General features: G+C 48.6%; 1 protein-coding gene across 12 annotated transcripts in view; it reads right to left on the bottom strand.

The window, feature by feature from the left end:
- Nucleotides 1–27,241, bottom strand: part of LOC116949353 (voltage-dependent L-type calcium channel subunit alpha-1D) — a 226,318-nt gene that overhangs the window by 118,788 nt on the left and 80,289 nt on the right. For all 12 annotated transcript variants that reach the window (XM_032966575.2, XM_032966566.2, XM_032966573.2 and 9 more), the window contains exon 4: nt 6,412–6,551. In XM_032966575.2, coding sequence (XP_032822466.1) covers nt 6,412–6,551 — 140 coding nt within the window. The remainder of the gene's footprint in view (nt 1–6,411; nt 6,552–27,241) is intronic.

Genomic DNA, 27,241 nt, shown 5'->3' with positions numbered 1-27,241 from the left:
ACTTGTATGCTCCCCATATTCACCAAGCTCTACTGGCCGGCGTGTAGCACACAGTGAAGCAACCCTCCTGAGTGAGACAGAGTGGGGAGGTCCCTTGTCCAGCAGTGGGTCAACAACGCGCTGTACTTTTATAATGCTCCGAAACTGAGCAAAGACCCCCGGAGCCGGCCCAGGACTCGCTGGTGGGACTACGTCGCTCGGCTGGCCTGGGAACGTCTGGGAAATACCCAGTAAGGGCTCGAGTCTGTGTACAGTGTAGCGTAGCAGTGTATAGTAGTGTATAGTGTAGTGTAGTAGCGTATAGTAATGTAGTGCCGGAGTCAGGGAAAGGGAGGTCTGGACCGTCCTACTCAACACGCTGCCGCCGCCGCGACCCTCACCAGGACGAGCGGTTTGAGAAACGAGCGAACGAACCAAACAGCACATTGTGGGTCTTTCAAGCCACTGCGACACTCGGCCCCGGAGCAATCGGGCCTAAGGGTTCAGCAGTGGAAACATTTTCGTTCTGCAAATTTTTGGCAGTTCCGCTGGCTTGGTTCTCACGCTGCAACACGACGATTTACCCTTGGCGAACGATGCCACGGGCTCACGTGTGCGGCTGCGCCGTTGCATGCGCGACCAGACGATCCGTGCTGTGACAGAAACGTAAAGTATGTTCGCGGTGTTTACAATATTTGCAGCTTCTGAAAGAACGGATGAGCTTTGCACTCTGTTTTCGCGAGTCAACATTTTTTGTTTGCGTGTGCACAAAAGCGAGCTGTAGCTTTCGAGCTTTTAAAAATGTGGATGGCAGTTTAATTTTGTGAACACACGTGCCTATCCTCCCCACCCGAACATGCGCAGAGGCGCAGCGTGCAGTGCTTGGTTGACGAGGTGTGACGATGAGGAGGGGGGAAGGGAGGGAGAATGAGAAGGAGGTTTTAGCCGTGGCACGGACCCCCTCTGCTCGTGGAAATAGCCACAATTGGAGCGCAGTGAAATGGGGGCACGGGGTCAATGTGTCCGACACTCTTATTAGCGATCGTGATGTAAGAGTGCGCTGATTTAGCGAGATTTTATTTCCCCAACGCCCCCCCCCCCCCCCCGAAGCTAGCAGCGAGCACTTAAGAGGGGAGACTGTGTCTCAGCGAGGAAGTATCTTCAGGTTATTCGTTAACGCCACGAGACATCATTCATTGCACCGCTGACAAATCTAGAGGAACCCCTCATTAGCAAGCGCACAACGATTCACCCACCCCCCGCCGTCGCCCCCCTTTTGCGTCCCACCCTCGCCCCTTCCCAGCGATCGGATCCATCGCCACGAGTCGTTTTCAACTTCAGCATCGTCCCACCCCCCCCCCCCCCTCGTTTGTATCGCAGCTCCCTGCCTTGCCCTCTTCGGCGCAGCTTGTTGCTCACCGCAAATAAAATTGGCATCGACGTAGCAAGGTCATTGGTTAGCAAAAGTAATTTGCAGAAATTGTAAATAACCAATTGTTACACGCACACATTTACGTGTGTCTCATCAGCATAATGATTTATTTCACTGCTGAATCAATGATATATCCAAATATACTCACGTGTCAGTCTAAACCTCAAATTGTCTTCTTTTCTGCAGAGTGATATTCCACAGCTGCATATAAACAGGAATGCTTACGTAAACTGTGATAAATATTTGTAATTATTGACTCTCGCTGGTAATACAAGAAAAACACAAATCCATTAAAAATGAATACATCATAAATAAACATATGCCTCTGTGGGTGCTGTTCATTTGAGTCAAGGGGTGAAAATTATTGAGATGTCAACATATTTTCCAAATGTTTATGAACTGCTTGCTCAGTGGTCCTGCAGGGCATAAACTTAGCATAATGCTTCCACATTTGCCATGCAACAGGGAGCTGAAGCCGTATAAATTGCAGCGGCAGGTTGTGTTCTGCTGGATTTCATCGGTAAAAGCAAAACTGATTTCTCGTTCAAAATATGCATTGAGGCAGCGGTCATCTCCCGTCGACAGCCCTGAACCAATGGTGGAAATACCACATTTCTATGGCAGGAGCAAGTCTATCCAGAGGACAACCACTTTTGACATGCGCACAAAGCTGTTCCTATTTTATCGACTGTGGAGGCAATAGGTTTAATAATCACTGAAGATTCAGGACGTAACCTACACCGCCGCGCTTATGTGCCGATAGGAGACGCGACAAATTGTGATGTAAGGAAATGGATTTCTAGCTCGAGTGGTGAAGATCGTGTCTATTTATTGCGATCGCATTATGTCCCTGACTCTAAAACGCTCGCCTTAAGCAACGCAACGAGGCATTCCTCCCCACATGCAACAGATTTGTTTTTGCCGCGCGTGAATAGATGCGAACGCAGAGGTTAGGTTGCACCGTTGCCGTGTCATTTCATCAAGAGTCTCATAATAGGGCTGATAAAAATGGACTTAATTTGTGTGCAATAACACGTAAAGACTTTGTCCCCATGAAATGCAACATCATGGCAGAATGGCGATTAAAAGACAGGCCGGAGGTTCCACTGAAGGTGCAAATTAAGAATGTGTAATTATCAAAAATAAATTTAGTGCTCGTTTTTTCAAATTCCAAATGGGTGCCCTGAACCTCGTTAAGATAATTCATATTGACATTCACTCATTTGATGGAAAATAATCCAAAACCTGCTTATGAATAAATACAAAAAACACACCTAACAATCACAGGTTCATCGTTAACGCAGAGTGGTACGTATTTTTCGGTAAAGTCACGTAGGTATAAAATAAAATAATAACTACATGACTTTACCGAAAGAACAAAAGAGTATGGATTCCTGCAGTCACGAAAGCTTCAAATCAAGATTGGTACTATTTGTTATAAACACATCGTGATTTCATTGTTTTACTTCGTATACAGTATGCCGTTAAGTCCTCTTCGCAGACGACCGGTTTTATCTCCTCTGAAATGGCTCAAAATAATGGAACAGGAATATCTTAGGAAAAAAAAAACAGGACGGCATTATTTCGTAAGTCGTCACCAATTTAATCACCACTCTGCCTGCTTCCTCCCTGGCTTGCCGCAGCATTAAATTATCTCCATTCGTTACATGGACAATGACGGTGACATGGCAGGTGAAGACCCACACAGGGCCTATCAAACAGCCATTAGCCGGGGGCGGTGTGGTCAAGACAGCGATGATTGGGTAATCGCCGAGGTCAGGGTAGGCCCGAGGGCCCAACGTGACCAGTGGAGAGCGTCGGAACGGCGCGCCACACGCCACACGCAGCAGAGGCCCGGCGTGCGTCTTCGCCGCTGCCTCCGCCACGCGTGCCGTGCTGGCTCGTGCGGGTCGACACGCGTAGCGAACGAGCAAGCCGCTGCTGGATTGCACGGTTTTTTTTTTTTTCTACGTGCGATTACTGCGTTGGCAGTGGTGTGCAACGAACAAACAAAAAAACTCGACACGTTCGTCAATAACACACCCTACAGAGGAAAAAAAGATATAATAGGGGGCACTTCTGGCAATGGCCCTTATTCAGAGCAGAGATCTCTCAGCTGCTATGAGGAAGAGCCATTTCCTGAAAAAATCACCCATTATATAATTTTACCTCTTTAGGGCACTGTTATTGGCGAAGGTGTTGAGTTTCTGTCACGAGTGTGTGCGAAGATCAATGTGGATCCGGCCGCGAGGAACAACCAAGCGTCCTGGGTGAAGCGGATTGAGACGCATGCATCCAAGCACGTGGCACCCCGCTCGAGCGTCCGCTATCATTTGCCGTCCGGGCGTACAGTTCATGACCTGTGCTGCACACTGCACCGCGTCCTGAGACGCCAGCTACGTTTGGATGGGGATGTGCTACGCGTAGAACGCCGGACACCGCGATTCGAGTTCAAAAATTGGGGATGTATTCGATTAATCATCCCTCTGGGGGGCGAATTTCACTCTGTAGGATTTCATTAATGTCCGTGCTAACAATCAGACTGGCTCCCGCCATGGACATTTTATGGATGCCCACAAACATTCGTGGTTCCCGTGCACATTTGAGTGGGGAAATATTTGGAATTGAGGCAATCATTATATATTATCGATGTAGTGCTCCACACCTGCATGCCAAGTTAACGGGAGGTGTTGAAACAGATTTGACACTGAAAGCGCACACATGTGCTAAAAGGAAAATGCATTAGCACGTCCTAATTTTATTATTATTTTATGCTTGCTTACCCAAGACACCTCGCGCGCTCATTTCGTTGAAGGTCCTTAATTAATCCCAAGCGTTATTTGGGGGTAATTTTTTTCAAGTTCGGCAAATTTGGACCATGAAGCCGGCACGGAATAGCCTGCTCTCGTAAATTACTTCAAGAGGTCTTTACCGTCCAAAGCGAAGCGGACGTCGCGCGGTATTTTAACGGCGAACGCACGCTGGGATTCCAACCGTGAACCTCCGAGGGGACACGGCGAGCGCGTCACGACCCCACGCCGAACGCCAAGCAGCATGAACGCGCGTGGACCTGGAAATACTTCACTCGAGGCAGTGGCGCCGCACGAGCTTGAGCGTCCGAGGCGACATTGAATTCTACAGCGGCGGGCATTCCACAGAGTTGGAGTGTTACAAAAGAACAAAGGGAAAAGCGTTGGGCTTCATGTGTCGGGCTGAAACTCCGCTAACAGTACCGCTGCGCAGATCTAAGACGCGCTCCGTGCTCCGCTCCCACCGCATCGATGCAATTTATAGTTTTAAATAAAATGTGCAAACAAACACGAATGCACCGTAAAAAAAAATGTGGTTACATCTAGATGCGCCAGCTCAACCCTCTCGTCCGTAACTTTCACAGCCCCCCCCCACCGCCGCCACCGCCCCCCCCCCCGCCTCATCAATGGTCCCTGTGAGCTAACAACGCACGCGCCTCGCCGTGCGAGATGGCGGTCACATCGGCAGGCTTCGTAAATTGACCGCTTGCGTTGCGCCGCCGACCGGCAATTTTGGAGGCGAAGGGATTGGTGATGCGTGTCACGGATTAGCGACACTCCGCCCCTCCTCGCTGAGATGGGAGGCGACGCTGGGAGATGAACAGCGACTTGGTGTATAAAGCCAACTCGAGAGGCGGTTGGCTACGTACGGTGCAAAAGAGGTTATACATACGTAGAGACCCTGGTCACCCCCCTCATACTCGGTGTGTCTGCGGATACTAGTTCACCTCGCAAAGACACATTCTCATTAAATGGGTCAAACATTCTGAAAGCAGGAGACCCTGCTCAAAAGTGGTCGTGTGTGAGCTTTCTTTGATAATTAAATGATGATAAAAAAAATACTCTGTAAATTGTTCATGTAAACGCAGTAATTAGTTAATGAATAATGATGGAAATTAATTAAATAACTGTTGCTAAATAGACAGTAGATAATTGGCTTCTAACCACGCATCGATCCATTGATTAAAACATAATCTTGCACTCATGATACTTGCGTTGATTTCCGCGTGTATAAGAATATATTATTGTCAATTAGATTACATGTTGTACTTCATTGGTTCACATGACCCCTGCAGCCACTAGAGGTGCTACACTTGCCACAACAACAGTAAAATACATTCTTAAAATCGAATCATGATCCTGAGAATATTGACAATTCATAGAATATTGAGAGGGTAAATAAATTATTTGTATTGCTTACAACACTTCTGGTGGAAGGACCTCACAGGAGAGAGCTCTAGAAAGCCCCTCTAGAGGATACTTGGCCTACTCTTCCACGCTGGCAACACATCGTGGATGAGCTGAGATCACAAAGACAAATATCCCCCATAAAGCCGACAAAGGCTGTTGGGGCAAGTGCTGTTTGCAAGCACCTATGAAGGGGGGGTTGGGTTGCCAACACAACGCCCGACCACCTTTGTCTCCCCAGTGGCGATGTTTACACACCGCACCAGGTACTAATTTTAGGTCGAGTCTACCTACGGGAGGCCCAGGACGGGTTCAGATAATCGTCAGCTCGTGTTGACCGCTAACGGGAATCGAACCCGGGTCGCCGGGTTCGGGAGCGGGCCGCGCACTTACCGCAATGCCACTTGCTCCCCGCAGAAGTGGGAGTCACCACACTTCACCGCACACCACGCGACCTGCCGATTGATTCACCGTGCCGTACCCATTTATACTGCTTGGTGGACAGAGACGGGGGCAGGGATTTAAGAAACTTGCACCGTTATATTAACTGCTGCACAGGGGAGATGAAATCGAACGGTCTACCTCTGCGTTATTACAATTCCAGTGCACTAACCGTTACACCAAGGCAACAGTGTGTTTGAAATCTGGTGCCATCAGCACACGCTGATGGCACCATCAGCGTTTGTTGTAACTGGACATCTGCGAAAAAGAGCTTCATAGCTCGTCGGATTTCGCCAGGATGAATAAAGATTCAGACTCCGACACACGAACGTGCATCCTTACCCCACGATGACGATGACGAAGTCGAGCAGGTTCCACCCGTTGCGAATGTAGGAGCTGGGATGCATGACGAGTCCATACGCCAAGATCTTCAGGAACGTTTCGATTGTGAAAATAATTAGGAACGCATATTCCACTTTTTCCTGAAAAAAAAGAGAAACGCATCAATGCGGTCGTCAGTAATTCTCTCCGACGCTTATACCGGCGTGTTGTTCTGAATGATGTCCGACGTTTTGATCCACAGGCTGGGAGCTTCTTTAGCACGTGGAGCAATAATATTAATCTGCCGCATAAACACGACACCCCCTCTATCCATATCCAAGGGCACAAAGAGCATTTTGTCCTTGAGACAAAGTAAGCAGTCTGGCATGTTGATGAGCCCCAAAACGCGTGCTGTCATAGTATGTAGTTGCACCAACTTGATCAAAGATGCAAATGTGTCAAGTGTGATGACATCATTTGAAAATTAGGATTTTTGGGGGAGTTTTTTTTTCCCAGTGAAGAAAGACAAGCTGCTTTCCACTTAATTACGCACACATTCCCATTGCTGCGCACATTATCAACAAAAACAACAATTTGCCATTCCCTGCCATGACTGTGAATGGATTTTTTGGTGGCTTAGTCCGTGTTACCATGCTGACCCTGTCAAGCAGGAGGAAAATGATAACATAATGCACAGCACAGACAAAGAAAATGTGTGTGAATGGATTAAACCGTTGCTATCCGGTAATATCCACTCCCTTTGTCACTCCACTGCTGGATGGAAGGCCTCTCTAATGTCAGTCATGGGGAGGGTGTTGGGAATTATCCCCCACTCTGGTCAGTGCTGGTTGCTGGAGTGAGGGCCCACGAGCGGGTCTGGATATCAATCGGCGCTAATGTTGGCCTTCGTCAGGGAATCGAACTTAGGTGGCCAGGTTCGTACCCACAATGTACCGACCGCTGCACCACAACTCTTCCATCCACCGCCACCCATTAGCTGTTTAATATTCTGCAAGCGCCAGTGCAAGAGTGTGGGTAATTGCAGGGGGAGTTGTTCACAAAAACAAAATATATCTCCAACGCCTGCAGATATGTAATCTGTGAGCCTCATTTGAAAGATGAATATGCGAGCAACGTGTTTCAGTTCAATAAAAAGTACGAGGAGTGAGGATGCAGATCTTTACACAGAGGCGGACAGCAATTCTACAACAGCGCCTCATTATTACAGATCGTTGAGAATGGTGGATTGATGCACTGAAGTGGCCTAATACGTCAACTCTGCGATGTTTCCAAGGGTAATATACTAATTACAGAGCATTTGATTCAGCAATATAATTAATGACCTGTACCCTTTAGCTCTCGTTAGTGTAACCACTGTACCTTTCCCACTGTATTATCCTACAATGTTTGGCGAATTTCAATCTTATATATTGATACAATATAAAGAATCTCACTTTTTTTTAATATAGCTTGGATAATTAATTTTCAAACCGTCATAGGATTCTTTGGCTCAAGGTTCGGAGGATTGAGCCGGCATTGAAGAGATATTGGGATCGAATCTGGGTTCTCAAGGGCAGCGAGTTAATGGCATCAGCCTAGTCACTAATTACGGCAAAATTTAAGATGTGTATTTTTTTCCAATTAATTTCACCTCCGAGAAATAACAAAAAAAGTATTAGTTTGAATGCAATGCTACAACCGTCCGTCTGTACGCAGGACATGTGGGTAAGCACGCTTCATAAGCGTGTGATTAAGAAATCTCGCTCAAAGTTGATCTTAGAAGCAGGTTTTGTGATACCACGTTTCACGGGCCATTCCTCAACATGTGGTGATGAGAGTTCCAAAGGGAAAGATCTTTGTCTCATCACACGAAGACAATAACACAACAGGAACAACATTTGAAAAAGACAAAAAACACACACTTTAGATTGTCTTGATATTGATTGCAGTATTATACGTACGGCAGTGTGGACAGGAGGTGGCACACATCCCTATGAGTCCAGATAACCCGAGTTTGATTCCCGATCACAGCTGATGTCAGTATCGAGTCATCACTAAACCGCCCCTGGTTCCTTCACGAACCCACACAGACCAGAGTGGTGAAGTATGGTAAAGCAATCAGCGTGGTGAAGTATGGTAAAGCAATCAGCGTGGTGGAGTATGGTAAAGCAATCAGCGTGGTGAAGTATGGTAAAGCAACCAGCGTGGTGAAGCATGGTAAAGCAACCAGCGTGGTGGAGTATGGTAAAGCAACCAGCGTGGTGGAGTATGGTAAAGCAACCAGCGTGGTGAAGTATAGTAAAGCAACCAGCGTGGTGAAGTATGGTAAAGCAATCAGCGTTGTGAAGTATGGTAAAGTAATCAGCGTGGTGAAGCATGGTAAAGCAACCAGCGTGGTGGAGTATGGTAAAGCAACCAGCGTGGTGAAGTATGGTAAAGCAACTAGCGTGGTGAAGCATGGTAAAGCAACCAGCGTGGTGAAGTATGGTAAAGCAACCAGCGTGGTGAAGTATGGTCAAGCAACTAGCGTGGTGAAGCATGGTAAAGCAACCAGCGTGGTGAAGTATGGTAAAGCAACCAGCGGGGTGGAGTATGGTAAAGCAACCAGCGTGGTGGAGTATGGTAAAGCAACCAGCGTGGTGAAGCATGGTAAAGCAATCAGCGTGGTGGAGTATGGTAAAGCAACCAGCGTGGTGAAGTATGGTAAAGCAATCAGCGTGGTGGAGTATGGTAAAGCAACCAGCGTGGTGGAGTATGGTAAAGCAACCAGCGTGGTGAAGCATGGTAAAGCAACCAGCGTGGTGGAGTATGGTAAAGCAACCAGCGTGGTGGAGTATGGTAAAGCAACCAGCGTGGTGGAGTATGGTAAAGCAACCAGCGTGGTGAAGTATGGTAAAGCAATCAGCGTTGTGAAGTATGGTAAAGCAACCAGCGTGGTGAAGTATGGTAAAGCAATCAGCGTGGTGAAGTATGGTAAAGCAACCAGCGTGGTGGAGTATGATAAAGCAACCAGCGTGGTCAAGTATGGTAAAGCAACCAGCGTGGTGAAGTATGATAAAGCAACCAGCGTGGTGGAGTATGGTAAAGCAACCAGCGTGGTGGAGTATGGTAAAGCAACCAGCGTGGTGGAGTATGGTAAAGCAACCAGCGTGGTGAAGTATGGTAAAGCAACCAGCGTGGTGAAGTATGGTAAAGCAACCAGCGTGGTGAAGTATGGTAAAGCAACCAGCGTGGTGAAGTATGGTAAAGCAACCAGCGTGGTGAAGTATGGTAAAGCAACCAGGGTGGACGACATGCCACAAGGATGCCCTTATTCCTCGGTGGATTCACAAAGGGCTCGAAAATAAATTACGAACATACATTTCACTTGACATGCCACGGTGTCAAATGACACAAATACAAAGATCCCCCGAATAGCCATAACAGACTGATGGGGCAAGTGGTGTTAGCGAGCACCTATGAAGGCCGGAAAGGCACACGAGGGAGTGGGTGGCCAGCAAAACACCTGGCCGCCTTGACGATGTTTACACACCAGGTACTCATTTGAGGCTGAGTCGACCTAGGGGAGGCCAAGGACCCGTTCAGATAATCGTCACCGGTGTTGGCCGTGAGCGGGAATTGAACCCGGGTCGCCGGGTTCACAGCGCAGCGCGCTAACCCCTACACTGCCGCTCCCCACACTATAATTGGCACACACACACAATAATGCAAGCCTCTGCGCGCCCTCACGATTAAGTACAACATTAACAAATACGCCCGACGATCGATCCCACAAAACGGAGGCCAAGCAAACACCCAAGTCTTATCGGCGATGGTTAAATGCGATCCGTCGTGCTTTTAAGAGAGTGAAATGAGGAGAGAGGATTGGTGGTGGTGGTGGTGGGGTTAGCATCTCAAACGAATTCCTCATCGGTCACGGGGACCTCGGCGCCGAGGGCCGCCGCCGATGAATCCCGAGTCACACGAGGAGACGTCAAAGCCGTTTGCAACCCAAAAAACAAAGCGAAAGAAATCCCCACGCAGTAGCCGGCAGTGAAGCGATGGGTTCGCGCTGAGCCACTTCCTCGAGACTCGCAAACCCCCCCCCTGCTGCCGTGCACCGGCGCACGGCAGCAGCGGTGGAAAAAAGCGTGGCCGTCGTGACGGACGGGGCATGCGCAAGCAGACCATCCTGCTGCGTCGTGAAGAAATTAAGACGGGGATCGCGTGACATATATATGGGTCATCTTGCTCTGTAGTAGGGCTAAACGATTAATCGATTTCAAATCGAAATCGCAATTTGAAACAATGCGATTTGCTAATCGCGTTCGAAGGATGGTGACCCACCCAGCCCCGTGGTGATTTTGCGTTCGAAGGATGGTGACCCACCCAGCCCCGTGGTGATTTTGCGTTTGAAGGATGGTGACCCACCGAGCCCCGTGGTGATTTTGCGTTCGAAGGATGGTGACCCACCCAGCCCCGTGGTGATTTTGCATTCGAAGGATGGTGACCCACCCAGCTCCGTGGTGATTTTGCGTTCGAAGGATGGTGACCCACCCAGCACCGTGGTGATTTTGCGTTCGAAGGATGGTGACCCACCCAGCCCCGTGGTGATTTTGCGGAACGGGGCTGGAGATGGCTGAAATAACTTGTAAAATGTTACAACGTAAAAAAAAAACAGTAAAAATTAAAATAAAGTTATGCGTTTTGCAGACTCTCCTCGTACACTAACACATACGAGGGTGAGAGCTGGAGCCAAATGCACGATAGACAAGAGATTGCAGCATCATTCATTCTGCTTAGCGCTTAACATTTGTTTACAGTTTGTTTACTAGCGACAGTGTCGTGCCCCCTCTTCCTTTAAAATGCTACAGGGCAGGGATCGCCTAAAAAAATATTCGCAGCCAACGCGATGTCTCTCGCTTGCAATCCTACCTATTCCATGAGTTCTTCCCGTCTCTCGCTGCACTTCCAAGCATGCGCGCCTCTCCGTGGCCTCTCGTTCATTTGTTAGCCTTTGCTTCGTTGTCATCCCTTTGCCAGGGTTCAATGCGCCTTACGAATACGTTTTGCCGGTGATGTACACCGATTCCGTCGACTAACAGGGAAAAAAGTAAGTGGGCTTGGGCAGGGCACGTCGCTGGAATCGTTGACGGTCGGTGGTCGAGACCGACGTTTGAGAGATAGCCAAAATGAGGGGGGAACAGGCGACCCAAGAGGATGTCAATCGGTGACCTGGGGCGATGAAACCAAACGTTGCGTCGCAAGATCGTGAGAGATGGCGAGGGCTCGGGCAGAGACCTTCATCGAGCAGTAGATATATCACGTTCGACTGTTACACGTCGGTCGTATAGCAGACACAAGCCGCTCACCTCCTCTCCACTCCTGTAGCAGGAGCACTGAAAATAGCATTTGGTGGACCCAAGCGTCTGTCGCATCAACGGCCCAAAAGCCATCATCGCCCTTCCTGAGCGCGGTAAATTAACGCAAGTCTCGCCTGCATCACCGTGAATCCCCGCTGATTTCCAGAACGTGGGTAGGAACGGTGACGGAAAGGAAGTGTGTGAGATGAGCATAAGCTGCGCATTGCCATTTTCAGTCGTTACCAAAGGCAGGCGAAATCGTGCGGAGCCATGAGTACCGGGGGAATTTAGAATCTGATTTGTCCTGTTTTAAAGAATATAGAAAAATGTCGATGTATTTTAGGCTATTTCCACAACTTTATTCCAATTGTGTTAACGGTATCACGTCACGAGGTAAAGTGCTTATTCCGAACATTCGCAGAACAGCACAACCTCGTGCCTTAGAGAACAGCCCATGGAAATACATTTTTACGAAACTAATTCAGAGATCCCTTCATCTGTACCTTTTTTTTTAAATCTACACAGTACCAGGCACAATTTGTTGCACGTTCTGCCGCAGAGAAATAATCGAGAAATGGCAGTCAAACTGATGTTTGTCATTCTCAGAAGTGGAATTTATCCTCATCAAGTATTTCTTTCAGGATAAAGATTTATATTATTAGAATTATTGGTGATCAACGGGCTATGCAAGAGGATCCCCGGTTTAATCACAGGTGGCTGAAAGCTGCATTCAAACCCGGGATTATTTTTTAGAGGTGGGATTCGTTGGCGCTGTGGGAAGACACCCTCCAACGTCAGGTGGGTGGCGATGGCTAATATTGCACCACGCTGAGAGCGCAGCGGATAAAATCGGTGTGCTCTGAGGAGTAATCGTCCAAGCACTAGTAATGATACGATTACTGCGGACGTTATCAATCACAATAATTAGAGCGAGCTCTCCGTTTTCTGCGTTCGCCTGGAGGGAATGAGGTGTGCCCGATGTTTGTCCCAGTGTCAGCCAAGACTGCTGGTGGTGGGGGTGGGGGGGATGAACAAAAACCCAGCCAGAGGAAGTCAAAATAAATCCCCGGCAGCATGCAGTTGTGAGAAGCGGCAATTGGGAATGTCGGTTTATGCATTGCCATACTCTAGAAGAGAAAATATATAAATCTCCTTAAAATAGTTTATCTTCACCCAATGTTTACCCGATTGTGCTATTGGTGGTGCCGTGACACGAGATTAAATCGTTGTCGGAGCATGTTTTTGTTTGCATGTTCACCACAAGTACGTGTGGTTAATGCAGACTTGATTCCTTGCAAAAGGTATCCATTTGGTGTTTGAACATCTTAACACCTGTTTTATTGCCAGAAAGGGTAAAACCTATTCTTATTTTTCACGCGATTAAGTATCCGTTCTGATCTTTGGCCGAGCAGAGCCCGATCCTTCATTCTTAAAGAACGTCCCACGGAAGCAGATATCACAGAGCTACCTCCGAGATCATTTTCCAGTGACATCTGTTAAAACACAGCAGGGTGCGGGCACTTTTTTTGTTTCCTACACGGCCCTGGCCACTGAGAGAGGAGGATCAATGCCGCTCCCTGTGCTTTGAACACACCGGTTTGATCGTAGGATTTGAACTCAGGATTGCAGCACGCGGCCACCCTCGGGATAGCTCACTCACTCTCAACACCCAACCCAATGGTCTGGGCGACCACGCCGGAACTCAGACCGGTGCACGCCGGGCGTTTTACACGTTAAATAAATGTTTTAAACACATCGTTAATGTATGGCTAATTAATCCTCGCCGTACTCGTTTTGCAGATAGAGCAATTGTCATTTGCTGAACACGTAAGAAACGTGGAAATGTAAAAGGTTACAAATTTCTCAATTTTGATTCAGGGCTCGAGCTCAAATAACATTCTCCTGCGGAGAGAGCAGCTGGTAGGAACGTTGGGTTGCTCGGTCAATGGCCAGGGTCAACAACGGCACCACGTGGTGTATTCCGCAAATATGCCTGACTGTGAGGACGGGCACAAGCCGGCGTGAGTAGGTTAAGCGTTGAGTTTTATAAGGGCACCACGGGGTGACCAGCCCCTCCCCACCCAGCCCCACCCCTCCCACCCCCCACCCAGCCCCTCCCCACCCTCCCCTCCCCACTCAGCCCCTCCCCACCCTCCCCTCTCCACCCAGCCCCACCCCCTCCCATTTTTGGATGCACGACGGACGGACACAATAATCCCCTGTGGGCTGGTGGTGTAACCAGGAGGTTCCTACACAGTATTAGTTCGGCAAAGATAACTACGAGAACCGCCCACGCACTTCCATCCGTCTGCCTGCTACCGCTTCACTCGAACCAAAAAAACACAAAACCCATTGCGCAAACATACCCCGCTCTTGTGCACCGCGACTCGGGTGCGACAACGCTAAAGTTTGCAATTGCACAACTCCGCGACGATGCCAATCGAATTGGGCTCAAACGGAGGTCGTCGATTTGACGTTGGCGCAGCTCGACCGGTGCCCCACGCCGTCAGAGCGCACCGCTCTTGCGGCAACGTGGACCGCGTGACCGCCCGCATATTGCACGGCGCTGCTGCAACGCACGCGCGCGCCACGCAGCGCACAGACACGCAGGGCAAAATCCTTGCTATGGAAAGACAAAGACAAAGATTCCGCCCCCCCCCCCCCCCGGAATAAGCGGATCAGACGTTTGGGGCAAGTGCTGTTAGCGAGCACCTATTAAGGCTGGCACGGTACGCGAGGTTGGTGGGTGGTCAGCAGCACGCCAAGCGGTGATGTTTATACACCGCACGGGGCACTCGCTTGATGGGGATAAATGAGAGTTAACGCACGCACATGCACAGGCACGCAACGCCACACAAAGGTCTCTTGCAGGCGTTGTTTGGGGCAAGTACTGTAGGCGAGCACTTATGAAGGCCAGCACGGCCCGGTCACCTTTGTCTCCCCAGTGACGGTGCTAACACATCGCACCAGGTACTAATTTGAGGCTGAGTCGACCTAGGGAAGGAGGCCCAGGACCGGTTCAGATAATCGTCACTGGTTGTTGTCACCTGAGCGGGAATTGAACTCGGGACCAGCACGCTAACCGCTAGCCTACAGCTCACCACGCACAAAGATCCCCCCTATAGCTTGAACAGACTGTAGGGACACGTGCTATTTTAGCGAGCACACACGCGGCGCTGCACACACGCACGTGCACACACAGACACACTGCACACACACACTGCACACACACACTCTATGAACACACTGCACACACACTCTGCACACACACAATCTCTGCACACACATTGCACACACTGCACACACGCTCTCTGCACACACACACACTGCACGCACACACACACTGCTCACACACTCTCCGCACACACACACACTGCTCACACACTCTCCGCACACACACACTCTGCACACACACTCTGCACACACACACTGCACACACACTCTGCACACACACAATCTCTGCACACACACACTGCACACACTCTGTACACACTCTCTGCACACACACACTGCACGCACACACACACTGCTCAAACACACTCTCCGCACACACACACTCTGCACTTACTCTCTGCACCGCCACACTGCACACACACTCTGAACACACGCACGCGCTGCACACACAGACACACTGCACACACTCTATACACACACTGCACACACGCACGCGCTGTACACACGCACGCGCTGCACTCACACACTCTCTGCACACATACACACTGCAAACACACACTGCACACACACACGCGCTGCACTTACACACTCCCTGCACACACGCACACACTGCAAACACACACTGCACTCACACTGCACACACGCACGCGCTGCACTCACACACTCTCTGCACACACGCACCCACTGCAAACACACACTGCACACACACCCTGCACACACGCACGCGCTGCACTCACACACTCTCTGCACACACTGCACACACACACACTGCACACACACACACTGCACACACGCACGCGCTGCACTCACACACTCTCTGCACACACTGCACTCACACTGCACACACACACGCACGCGTTGCACACACTGCACACACACTGCACACACACGCACGCGCTGCACACACACACTGCACACACACTGCACAACACACTGCACACACACGCACGCGCTGCACACACACACTGCAAACACACACTACACACACTGCACACACACACACTGCACACACACGCGCTGCACACACACACACACACTGCACACACACGCGCTGCACACACACACTGCAAACACACACTACACACACACTGCACTCACTACACACACACTGCACACACTACACACACACTGCACACACACGCACGCGCTACACACACACACTGCACACACATTACACACACACTGCACAACACACTGCACACACACGCGCTGCACACACACACTACACACACACTGCACACACTACACACACACGCACTGCACACACACACTGCACACACACACACACTGCAAACACTACACACACACATTAAACACACACTGTACATCACACTGCACACACACGCGCTGCACACACACACACACTGAACACACTACACACACACTGCACACACTACACACACACGCACTGCACAAACACTGCACACACTACACACACACTGCACACACTACACACACACGTGCTGCACACACACGCACTGCACACACACACACTGCACACACTACACACACACTGCACACACTACACACACACGCACTGCACACACACACACTGCACACACTGCACACACTACACACACACTACACACACACTGCACACACACACTGCACACACACACTGCACACACTACACACACACACTACACACACACTACACACACACTGCACACACACACTACACACACACACTGCACACACTACACACACACACACTACACACACACTACACACACACTGCACACACACACTACACACACACACTGCACACACACACTACACACACACTGCACGCACGGTCGCTCGCGTGCGGCAGTTTGCGCGAGGATTACAAGCGGCGAGGAGGGGGGCATCAGCCCCGTTGTCCCCCCGCTGAGCAAATCCGCGCTAACGCACGCACCTTGACCCAGTTATCGGGGACGTGGGGGGAGGAAGCCGCCTCCTGCGGTGGTGCCATCAAAGCCCCCCAGGTCGTCGTTTTGTGTGTGTGTCCCCCCCCCACCTCCTGCAACACGCACGGCGTGTCCGTCGGCGTTTCGGGTGAAAGGGCTCGCGGTGACCTAATGTTTTCCGCGAGCACGACGTATTTATTGCTTGGTATTTCTCCCTCGCTCTCTCCCACATATTTCTATTTGTGTGCGGTTCTCCCCACACCACCACCACCACCTCCTCCCCCAGTGGACTAAAATCGGCTTACGTGCAAATACCCTGCAGAGCCCCGTGGCTGTGGCTGCAGCCTCGAAATCCGTCCCCCCCATTGTTTCACCCCGCGTCCTTATTTTACAGTGTGCGTGTCGAGTTTGTGATTTAAAAAAATATATATCGTTGCTGAGAACGCTGAGCGCTCACTTTGTGTCGTCCGCCCCCCACCGTGATCATGGCCGATGTCGAGCAGAATTGTTCGAAACGAAAAGCAATGTCCAATTTCTTTTTGTCTCGAACGCCGCTTGGAGTAAAGTCGGACAGAGAGCGGTTGGGTGGTCGTTGTTGGATGGTCGTCGTGAACCAGGACTTTTAGATTTTACTTAAAGTCCTGGTTCTGACAATTTCCATACCTGTCCACCCCTTAATCAGTGCCATCACAAGGGAGAAAGACAAACAATCACCACTGCTACTCACCACTAGTGCACTCACCACTACATTCACCACTACATACCTGTCAACCCCTTATCAGTGCCCCTACCTTATTAAATACCAATTCAGACCTTATTGGTCACCCCGTGGCCATAATAAATGGCTAAGTTCATCCCACAAAGTCCCATCACAAGGGAGAAACACAAACAAATAAGCAAAAAATAGTTTTCTAAACAAACAGAAAATTTATGTTTACATTTTTATAATTGGTGTCAATGATGCTACTTATTGTGCTACTGTCTGTAATTGTGCATGCTGATGCTGCTTGCTTGATATGTGGATGCACACACTCATGTTGTAAATGTACAACAATAAACATAAAATTATGAAGGATTACAAATATACGTTTTTATTTGGCCGTATCATTATTTTTGCCCCGTATTGAAACGGCTGTGCGTCGTATGGACCCGAAAACTAAATTTCCCTGAACAAGAATACGGGGTAAACCGTATGGGTTTGACAGCTATGCAATTTGTGTTTGCCTCTTATTGCTCATTATTTTTGAGATACGATTTTATTTGGATGTACAGTACTGTATACGTTCATCGCATTTGTATAATTATATTGTAAGATATGGAATGGGTGTTTATTTCACAGAAATGTAAAATAGTTATACTTATCCTTCAACAACAAAAACAAAACGAGGTGCAACTTTAGGTAAACCATCACCAAAAACAAAGGCTAATTGCGCCTTCAAATATGAATCACTTATTTTGCAACCCATGACTATCTGAAGAGGACTGAGACAGCGACGAATGAAACCGTTACCCAAAAAATAACTTTTGTTCATGATACAGGTGTTTTTGGGTTATGTCGCATAAATATATAAATGTGTCGTTAAACTCACCACCACCCGACACAGCCAACTAGTAAGGTTTGTCGCCTAAACAGAACGTGGCCAATCCGTCACTACTACAGCACTAGTGTGTAGTGTATAGTGTAGTGTACTAGTACAGCACACCGGTTGTGTGTTAGAGAACAAAGCCACAACATTTACAATCTGAGTACGACGCTTCGCCAGTAATTACAACCAGCTTCATCAGGCGACAGCCAGCTTACGCGATTTAACCCCAAAAAACCCCCTGTATTATGGATGATACTTGTCGCGAAAGCCTACGTGTTAAAGTCTCTTTTGGGCGCAGCTTTAATTTTTTTTGTCTCTGCACGGATGGCTCGCGGGGGAGGGGGGGGGCGGGGCTATTCCGCAAAATATTCCTACTTGAAAATAAATGCATGAGCTCATCGATCAATCATTGGTCGGACGGCTGACACCCGTCCAGGCCCAACTGTAGCTTCACGTGAACAAGCAAAAGGGTGTGTGTCTGTGTGTCTGTGGGGGGGAGGTGGAGGGGGTTTGCGAGCTGGGATCAGCATTTAAAAGGGGTTTATGTATTTTCCACTGACGTGCTGACCTATACTGTAGCAATCCCTCGCCCGGGGGAGACGTGTAGGGCAGAAGTGACAACAGCGACCGTTACACGCAAATTAAAGGACCCCCACACTCGTATCGAGACACGGGACTATACAGGGGGCGGAATAATTCACGACCCCCCACCCCCACCACCTTATCAGCCAGAAACCTGCATCCTCCTCCTCCCATCCCAACCGCTGTCCCACATGCACCTACAAGTATCAGAGCAAATTGTCACTACGCGCTACTCCATAATGATGCAAGATTCGAGATTTTCCGCACATCGCGGTGATGTGAACCCCACCCATTACATACCACACGTGCGTGTGCGGACACGTATGTACGGCGCTTTGACAAACTACTGCTGGACGAGGGCCGTGTGGCTCGTGAGGGTTATTTGACCATACTTCACGACGAACTGCCGGTGGGAATTTGTAAAAGGCAGGAAGCGTCAGACGCATAGAATTATCGTCCAACAGTGGATTTTGCTGCCCTTTTCGGCTCCCAACGTTGCCTCCCAGGCCGATAACAATCGACCATGTACTATGGTTACACATACAAGCACTATCCAGGATCGAAATCCGGCTTAGCTTTCGAGATCTGATGAGATGTGTTTGTCCTTCCCCCGCAACCTGCGATTAGCACGGTTGGCTATACGTACGGTGCGAAAGACGTTGTGCATACAATTCTGCGCGATATGATCATCGGAACGTCTCAAATATATGCTTTGGGAAACGTTGCTTGCCACGTGAATCGAAGTGTGCATGCAATCGTGACGTTTAGCAATCGATAATAATCGATAATAATCGATATGAATAATCTATATACATCAACTGCATCCGGTACAACTGCTGCGAACGACTACAAACCCACAGTGCTGTCACACCGTGGGGCAGTTTGGAACTGTGAACAAACAAGGGAGACGTCAATCGTTGTACATGTTGATAGCTTTCATTAGAACAGCTGAATAAATCGTGGCGCACGTGGCAAGTTGTGTTACTTTCGTATCACGGCGCAGTACAATATTACATTGAAATGGATTTGAAATTACACCGGCAAAGCCTGCACCTAAATTACATTCCAAGGTGCTGCACGCGCGGCAAAGCACTGTGTATAAGCGATAATATAACGGCGTGCCTTTGGTATTATACACGAAGATGTCATATAATGGCAGTTTAGAGCCCGCCTCAAAACACATCATTGCTTTCTTTCGTATCTCGAAATTAGCTTCCTTCTGTCTTCTTTCTTTTTCCTCCCGTTGGCCTCATATTGATCTTAGTGCTTTACAGAACCTCGATTACCCAGTGGAAAGGAGCTCTCTATACGTAATTTACTATTCTATCACCAGAAAGGATTACTTAAATTCTACTACATTTCCTTTTTGTACGCTTATTCATAAAACTGTGCGTTTGAACACATTAACGGAATAATCATCATTATCATCACCAGCCATGATCTATCCACCGCTGAATGAAGTCTTCCCCAAGCCAACGTCATCCTTCACGGTCTTGCGACGCGACAATCCCACGTGGCTCCTGCACACTAAGCACTCGAGTCGATTTCATTGCTCCGCGCCAGCAGCCGCCACCCTCCCGGGAGTGTTCCCCTCCTTTGGCTGCCACTCCATCGGTAGGTCTCGACCACTGGACATCATCCCTTAGCGTACGCAATATCCTTTGGCGCGTGTCGTGACGGGTACTGCAAGATCCAACCGTGCCCGCCCAGCTACATTGGCTTCCTGGCTGATCTCGCCAAAGGAGGATACACCATCACGCGAACTCCTCGCAGCGGCGGCTTTTGGCTGACCATCCAACAAAGACGGTCACTGCATCGTGCGCTTTCAGATGCGTTTCTGCGGCCGTCTGGAACGCTCTTCCTTCCGATATCAGGAAGCCACTGGAGCTATGCACTTTTAAGTCTAGATTGAAAACGTATTTCTTGACAAATGCTTTTTGTATTTAGTTTGATGTCCTTGCCTTGCACCTCCGATTGGCACGGATGGCTACGTACGGTGCAAAAGAAATTAAACATACGCGTACAAAATCACGTGCCCAGTCCAAGCCCAGTTTTCCTTAACAGTCAAAAGGCACGAGAATAGGTCAGCACAACAGGGCAATGTTGAGAGAGCATCGGAATGCAAATGCGTCTCATGAGGCTGTGCAAAACATGTGTACGTGAACATTACAGAGGAAATTGAGGCTGCATATATCCTTGTTAACGATTTTATTGTTCGAGAGAGACTGTCCGTCATAGGCAAAAGAGAATGAGGAATTATTTAAGTCTGGACTCATAAATAAGCAATTGGTCAAACATGCTGAATATTGCCACTGCCATAAATTGCTCAAAGATCAAATGATACTGGAGGCTGGCAGGTAGACGTGCTGAATCGGATAAATTGGACAGAAAACACGCGAACGGAGGGGGACATGGAGACCTCGGCACAGGATGTTGTTGTCACAGCCGGCTCTGAAACGTCTTAGCTTGACGGTGCGCGGTCACAAAAAAACTGACGTGGGCCCTAAAACACAAATCTTGGAAATGTATAACCGAGGACGTGCACGGTTTTATTACTTCATAAGGAATATTATGAATGTTTTAGTGAGCTCTGCGTACACACCGCCACGATAATCAATACTTTTGTACTGAACAGGCACTTTATATAGAATTTGAACGGGTTATAAGAGGCGAACACTTTGAGACGAATAAAATCCACACATCTGACGTGGTTTTATCACACGGAGACAATTAACACCAACGTATTTTTTCACATATATATTTAAACAAGTGTCGTGGGTTCAACTGAGGTGCACTCTTGAACTTGGAGGCAACACGCTTTATTCCACTAACCATCACAGGAACTCTTAACAACGACAGAGGGTGGTGAACCACCACTCCTATACTAACTATATACACTCGGGGGGAGATGGCTATTTACACACTGGATGGGACAACTACTAAATCGGACCAGGACAGCCAACAAGCTGCCTGGTCCACGTGCGCGAAGACCGGAGATCAAAGACCACGAGGACGGAGGTTGCTTCCCAGAGATGAACAACCTCGGTTCCCACCGAGACTTGGCCTTTATCCGCTGCGGCGTGGCCAGGCCCCGCCCTTAGCCACGCCCCCCTTTTCCAGATCCTTCTCGATGGTTCAGGACCCACATCACGTGTTCCTCTCACTTCCTCCCTGGTCCTCGTTACCACCTCATCTTGTCACGTGCCCCCTCGGGTTTACTCAGCCTCTGTCCTGGTATGTTCACTCAGGTGCCAGGGAGAGGCTCCGCATATACAGTACCACTCACACGGAACTGTCGCCATACTATAGTGCCATCATCAATGACACTACACAAGTTAAATACGGATTGAAAGGCAGAGGGCAAAATAGTCCACTCTACCGGAAGCCAAGGTGGAACCATTAGCCCTACCATGTCACACTACCACGGCCAAGTCAGAGTGATTTCCTGCTCAAATGAGCATCGAGGCTGTGTTCATCTCCTGTTTGCAGCCCTAAGACGGTGGTGGAAATTCCACATTCCTGTGGCAGGGGCGAGTTTATCTAAAGGACAACTCACTGTTGACCTCCCCACAAATTTGGTTACCCATTTTCATCGACCCCCCGCATAGATCATTGGGGTTGAGTAAATTTCCAAATAAGATTTGCACTCTCGCGACCTTCCGATTGCCCGCCGCGCGTTAAGACTGCCGAGCCACCTGGATGTTATTAACCAGAGCGCCGATTTCCACGACGCTGAATCGATCTACAAAAACGCATTTCATGGATTCTTCCCATTTTCCATCCTGCACACTCAGATAAAAGGAGCCAACTCAGAATTGGTCGCCGCAGGAGCTGAATTCATCTCATTATCCGTGGATTTTTTTTTGCGGATAACAGGAGCATTGGGAGAAGTCACCGCAGCTGATAATTTCATCCAATTTGCATTTTTTGTTTCACTGACAACAACAAAAATCGATCATATTAAGTGCTTTTAGCCGCAGAAAATGTTGAGGGTGAGGAGATATTTTGGCACACAATAGGACGAAGAGTGCCCTCCCGTCTGTTACTTTGATTGCCAACCAACTGCACCTGCCCTAACCCCTGACATTTTCACAGATGAGAGGCAATACACTCTGTACTTGAACAAATCCCAAAACACATCAGCTCCATTATTTCATCCAAATCACATATTTCCTTCACGTTATTGCAATTCTTGCAATTATTACTCAAATACGGGTGGAGGTGCAGTGATTAGTGCACTGCCCCGTGAACCAAGTGACCTGAGTTCCAATTCCCAGCTCCAGATAACATGAGTGGTGAGTGATATCTGAATTTGTCCTAGGCCCCCTGGCCTTAACCAACCCACAATGATTAGTTTGGACAAATGCCTCGACTTACCCACCCCGACTGGACATCTGTGAAAAAGAGCTATGAAGCTCATCCGATTCCTCCGGTATAAAGATTCAGATTTTTTTTTTATCTTGTCAGCTAAATAAGGACCTCCCCACGCCACCAAATGGTGCGCAATTTGTGGACAAAGAGTGGCGTGCCGAAACACGAGCCGCGCCGAAGGTCCCACGGAGGAGCAGTCCCCTGGGCTCCTCTTCTGCCGCCACAACGACAGAGTGGGGACCGCGTCCCAACCGCGTCCCAACACCAACCACACGCACGGGAGGAGGGCGTGGAAATTTCCTCCATAAATGCAACGATCACGAGACTCGCGAATCTGCGAATGCGGTGAGGTGCAAACCGTCAGGCGTGTCACTGATGGCCTCCCAACCTATACTCATCGCGCGTACTCTGGAAGAACTCCACTCGGACTCCACTCGGCAACCGCCCCGGATGCTGTGCAGTGGCTGAGAGAATTAAAAATGTCAGTTGTAGCCTCTTGCTCTTTTCAAAGTGAAATGGAAGAAGATGAAGAAGAAGACTTGGTACGTGGATCAACTTGTTGAAATGCATTGATGGCAGTTAATATGCAGCAATGGCGCTGCACAGGAACGTCAGCATCCTTCCCGCAGGAAGACAAGAAGGGTCATCTCGCCAACCGCTTGTACATATTCTGTGGGCCTCGTTTGCTTCCCCTGTCGCTCAAGTGGCCGCGATGTGTCTGCTGAGAATCTGGTTGTAGGTTGTAGTTTGCTCAGGGGCGGCGGCGGGGGGGGGCGGCATGCGTAACCCATCTGGGTCACCCTGCATGTTGAGCCCTACGGAAAGCAGCGCGCGCGTGTATATATAAAGCAAAAAAAAACCTTTTAAGATCTGTTTGCTCAACTTATAATTCACGGCCCGCAAAGTAAACGGCAGCTCACTCAGCTCGTGCAGCAGCAGGCTGATCCGAAACAGATTTTTTTTTTGAAGCCCATCGATTTCCAGACGCTCAACGTTTGCGGAAATAATGGCGTGCTACGAGGTGGTTACGGGGCTTGCGAAGGGAGAGAAATGGTGTATGGGTTCACCTCAATCGCGATCTGCCTGGCGACTGCGATTGTTGTTTGGGAATATGATGTCGGCGAATTCTTTGCAGGCGTTTGTTTGAAAGGAATGAACGGTTTCAGGATGTTTAACACCTCTTTTGCAAATAGCGGGCAGCCCTTTGGTGAACTCTTATGCAAGAAAATGGAAACGTGCGTGACTTCAAAGGACGCCCAGGGACATAATGGGAACGACCCTGAAGTGTTTTCCTTTTTAAAAGTACGTGCGAATGTATTTTCTAACACTACCCGTATTGGGCAATTCTCTCTGGACTTGATGCATTTTTTTCTGGAATATTCTCCAGCGGAGGCTCAGAGAAAAAAAAGCTTCTGGACATTCTCAACACGGCTTCCGTGAGGTGCATTAGGGATAAGTGCCCACTACTTTTTTAATGCTTTCCAACCAGGGTTGAAAACCTTAAATCCATTAGTTCCCCACAACGTCCCATATGTCTGTAACGAGAGGGGCAACACAATAACTCATAAAGTTGATCCAACATTAACACAATCCTTCTGTATAAAGTTGCGTTGCTTTTAGGATCCTACCCTGGAGGAAACTGGCCACGTGAATCAAATAGTTGATAAAAAAAATTGAGGATAAAACCTAGCGCTGAAAGGGTTTTGCCTTACCAGGCCAGGCAAGGCAATGGCGTGCCATGTAAAGCACACGCCTGGTCTTTCTCCCCCCCCCCCCCCCCCCCATTGACCGTCATTACGTGTGACATCACACGTCACGCTGCGTGTGACAACCTTTTTCATTTAACTGCTTGAAACATGACACTTTCACCGCTGATTAAATACCTCCGAGGGTAAAAGTGAGTGGGTTCGAAATCGTTGCTTGCTCCATGCGTGTGAACGATTTTTCTTCCTTGTTTTGACCGATTGGGGGAGCTCCTCTGTGTGGTTGTGGATACAGAGGTGGTGTCAGCACTCCTGTGTGCACGTGGGATGACGTCAGAACGATGGCCCTACTATACACATGAACCCTATACATATACGGGAAGGAGCAGGACGTAATGGTGTGTGCACTGCACTGGTATGACCATAGCAACCGAAGATCGATATCCGGCATCTGCTAACGCACATGTGGATGTCGAACTTCTTTCGCACCGTACGAAGCCAACTGTGCCAATCGGAGATGCGAGGGAAGGACAATAAACTAAACACAAAAAGCAGTCCGAAACAAATGAGTTCTCAAACTATATTTAAAAGTGCACAGCCCCAGTGGCTTCTTAATATCGGAAGGAAGAGCGTTCCAGACGACCACAGAGGTGCATCTGAAGGCGCGCGATGCGGTGGCCGTCTTTGTGGCGAGTGATATCTGAACCGGTCCTAACCCCCCTTCCCCAACTTTCACCAACCCACACTGACCAGCGTGGTGAAGTGTGGTGAAACAAATCCCATCACCAGTACAGTGTGGGGTAGCCTTCATCCAGCAGTGGATTGACAAAGGGCCGTAAATGATTCCTAATATTATGACTATTTACATGCATATGTCACAATTAATGAATGCAAAAATGAAGGGTCAGATGGCTTCATATGCAGATTGATGACAGGGATGAATATATGACTTGTATATTACCAGATTGATATCAGATTTTTTTTTACACGAAGGGCCCTGTTGGATTTTTTTCCTATTCGTCCGATTTTTTGGTAAAACGCGCCATTGTCTGTGTCCATCACCGACAATTGTGACAAATCATTGAGCCGATGCGTTTCAGCCGTTTTGTCAAGGTATAAATCAAAGAGGTGCCTTGTAGGGGTCAGAGCGGTGTCCCGGTACTGCCGAAATCCTGGGTTAGAATCCAGTCAGCCGTCTGTGATGCGATTCAAGCTGGGCTCTCATCTGTAGTCTCAGCCCGGTCACCAATGACAACAACAAAAACATCTTCTTGGTTATTTCGGTAAAGTCACGTAGAAGGGAAACAATAAAATAATAAAAATATAAAACAATAAAATTATCACGACGTTTCGACTGCAACACAAGCAATCATCAGGTGTGAAAACCACAGCAAGAATGTTTTTTGCTGTGGAGAATTGTATTGTTTTATATTTTTATTATTTTATTGTTTCCCTTCTACGTGACTTTACCGAAAGAACCAAGAATATGAATCCATGCAGTCACGAAAGCTTTAAATCAAAACAAAAACAACATCACGTGAAATGTGGTTCTGTACGTAATTTGGTTTAAAAAAATGTCAACACTGAGGAATAAATATCAGTTTGACTTTTCATTACTCTCACAAGCATATCAAGTGGGAAAGCGCTACCTTCTAAATGTGTGAGCCAGTGGTCTACTTTTAAAGATCTCAGAGGTAGTTCTGCAATATCCGCTTCCGTGGGCCGTTCTCTAACACGAAGGGTCGCACTGCTCTGCGAGAGATCTGAATGGATTATTCGTCTAATGACGTAATGCTGATTGGATAAAACTCGGGGGGGGGTGGGCTGGATTACAAAAACACAAACGACACAACTGTGATCCGAAGTGTTCAGACAAACAGACATACAGTCACGCACGCACTGGTCGTCGATAGCAAACGGTAAAGAAAAACATTATTTAATTTTAGACGACGCGAAGGTTAATGCATGTCATTTTATTTATGAAGGAGCCCCTTGGGGAAATTGATTTTCATCTTTCCTCAATGATCGTGCCCTGCCAATGACTCGAGAGGCAGGCGCATGCGGCCCTGAGAAAGGTCCCAGATGTCTGCAGCAGGTGCCTCTGATAGCTCGTTGCCCACCACACAACTGAGCCGCACTGGGGCCGTGCCGAGCCAGCCCGACGCAGTGACAGGAGCCGCCAGGGCGATTTGCCACCGCAGAAC

Source organism: Petromyzon marinus, chromosome 36 (genome assembly GCF_048934315.1).
Source record: "Petromyzon marinus isolate PM22_M1 ecotype Great Lakes invasive population chromosome 36, UKy_Petmar_22M1.pri1.0, whole genome shotgun sequence".
Lineage (NCBI taxonomy): Eukaryota > Metazoa > Chordata > Hyperoartia > Petromyzontiformes > Petromyzontidae > Petromyzon > Petromyzon marinus.
The sequence above is the reverse complement of the archived record's forward strand: the minus strand, read 5'-3'. Positions and strand labels throughout refer to the sequence as shown.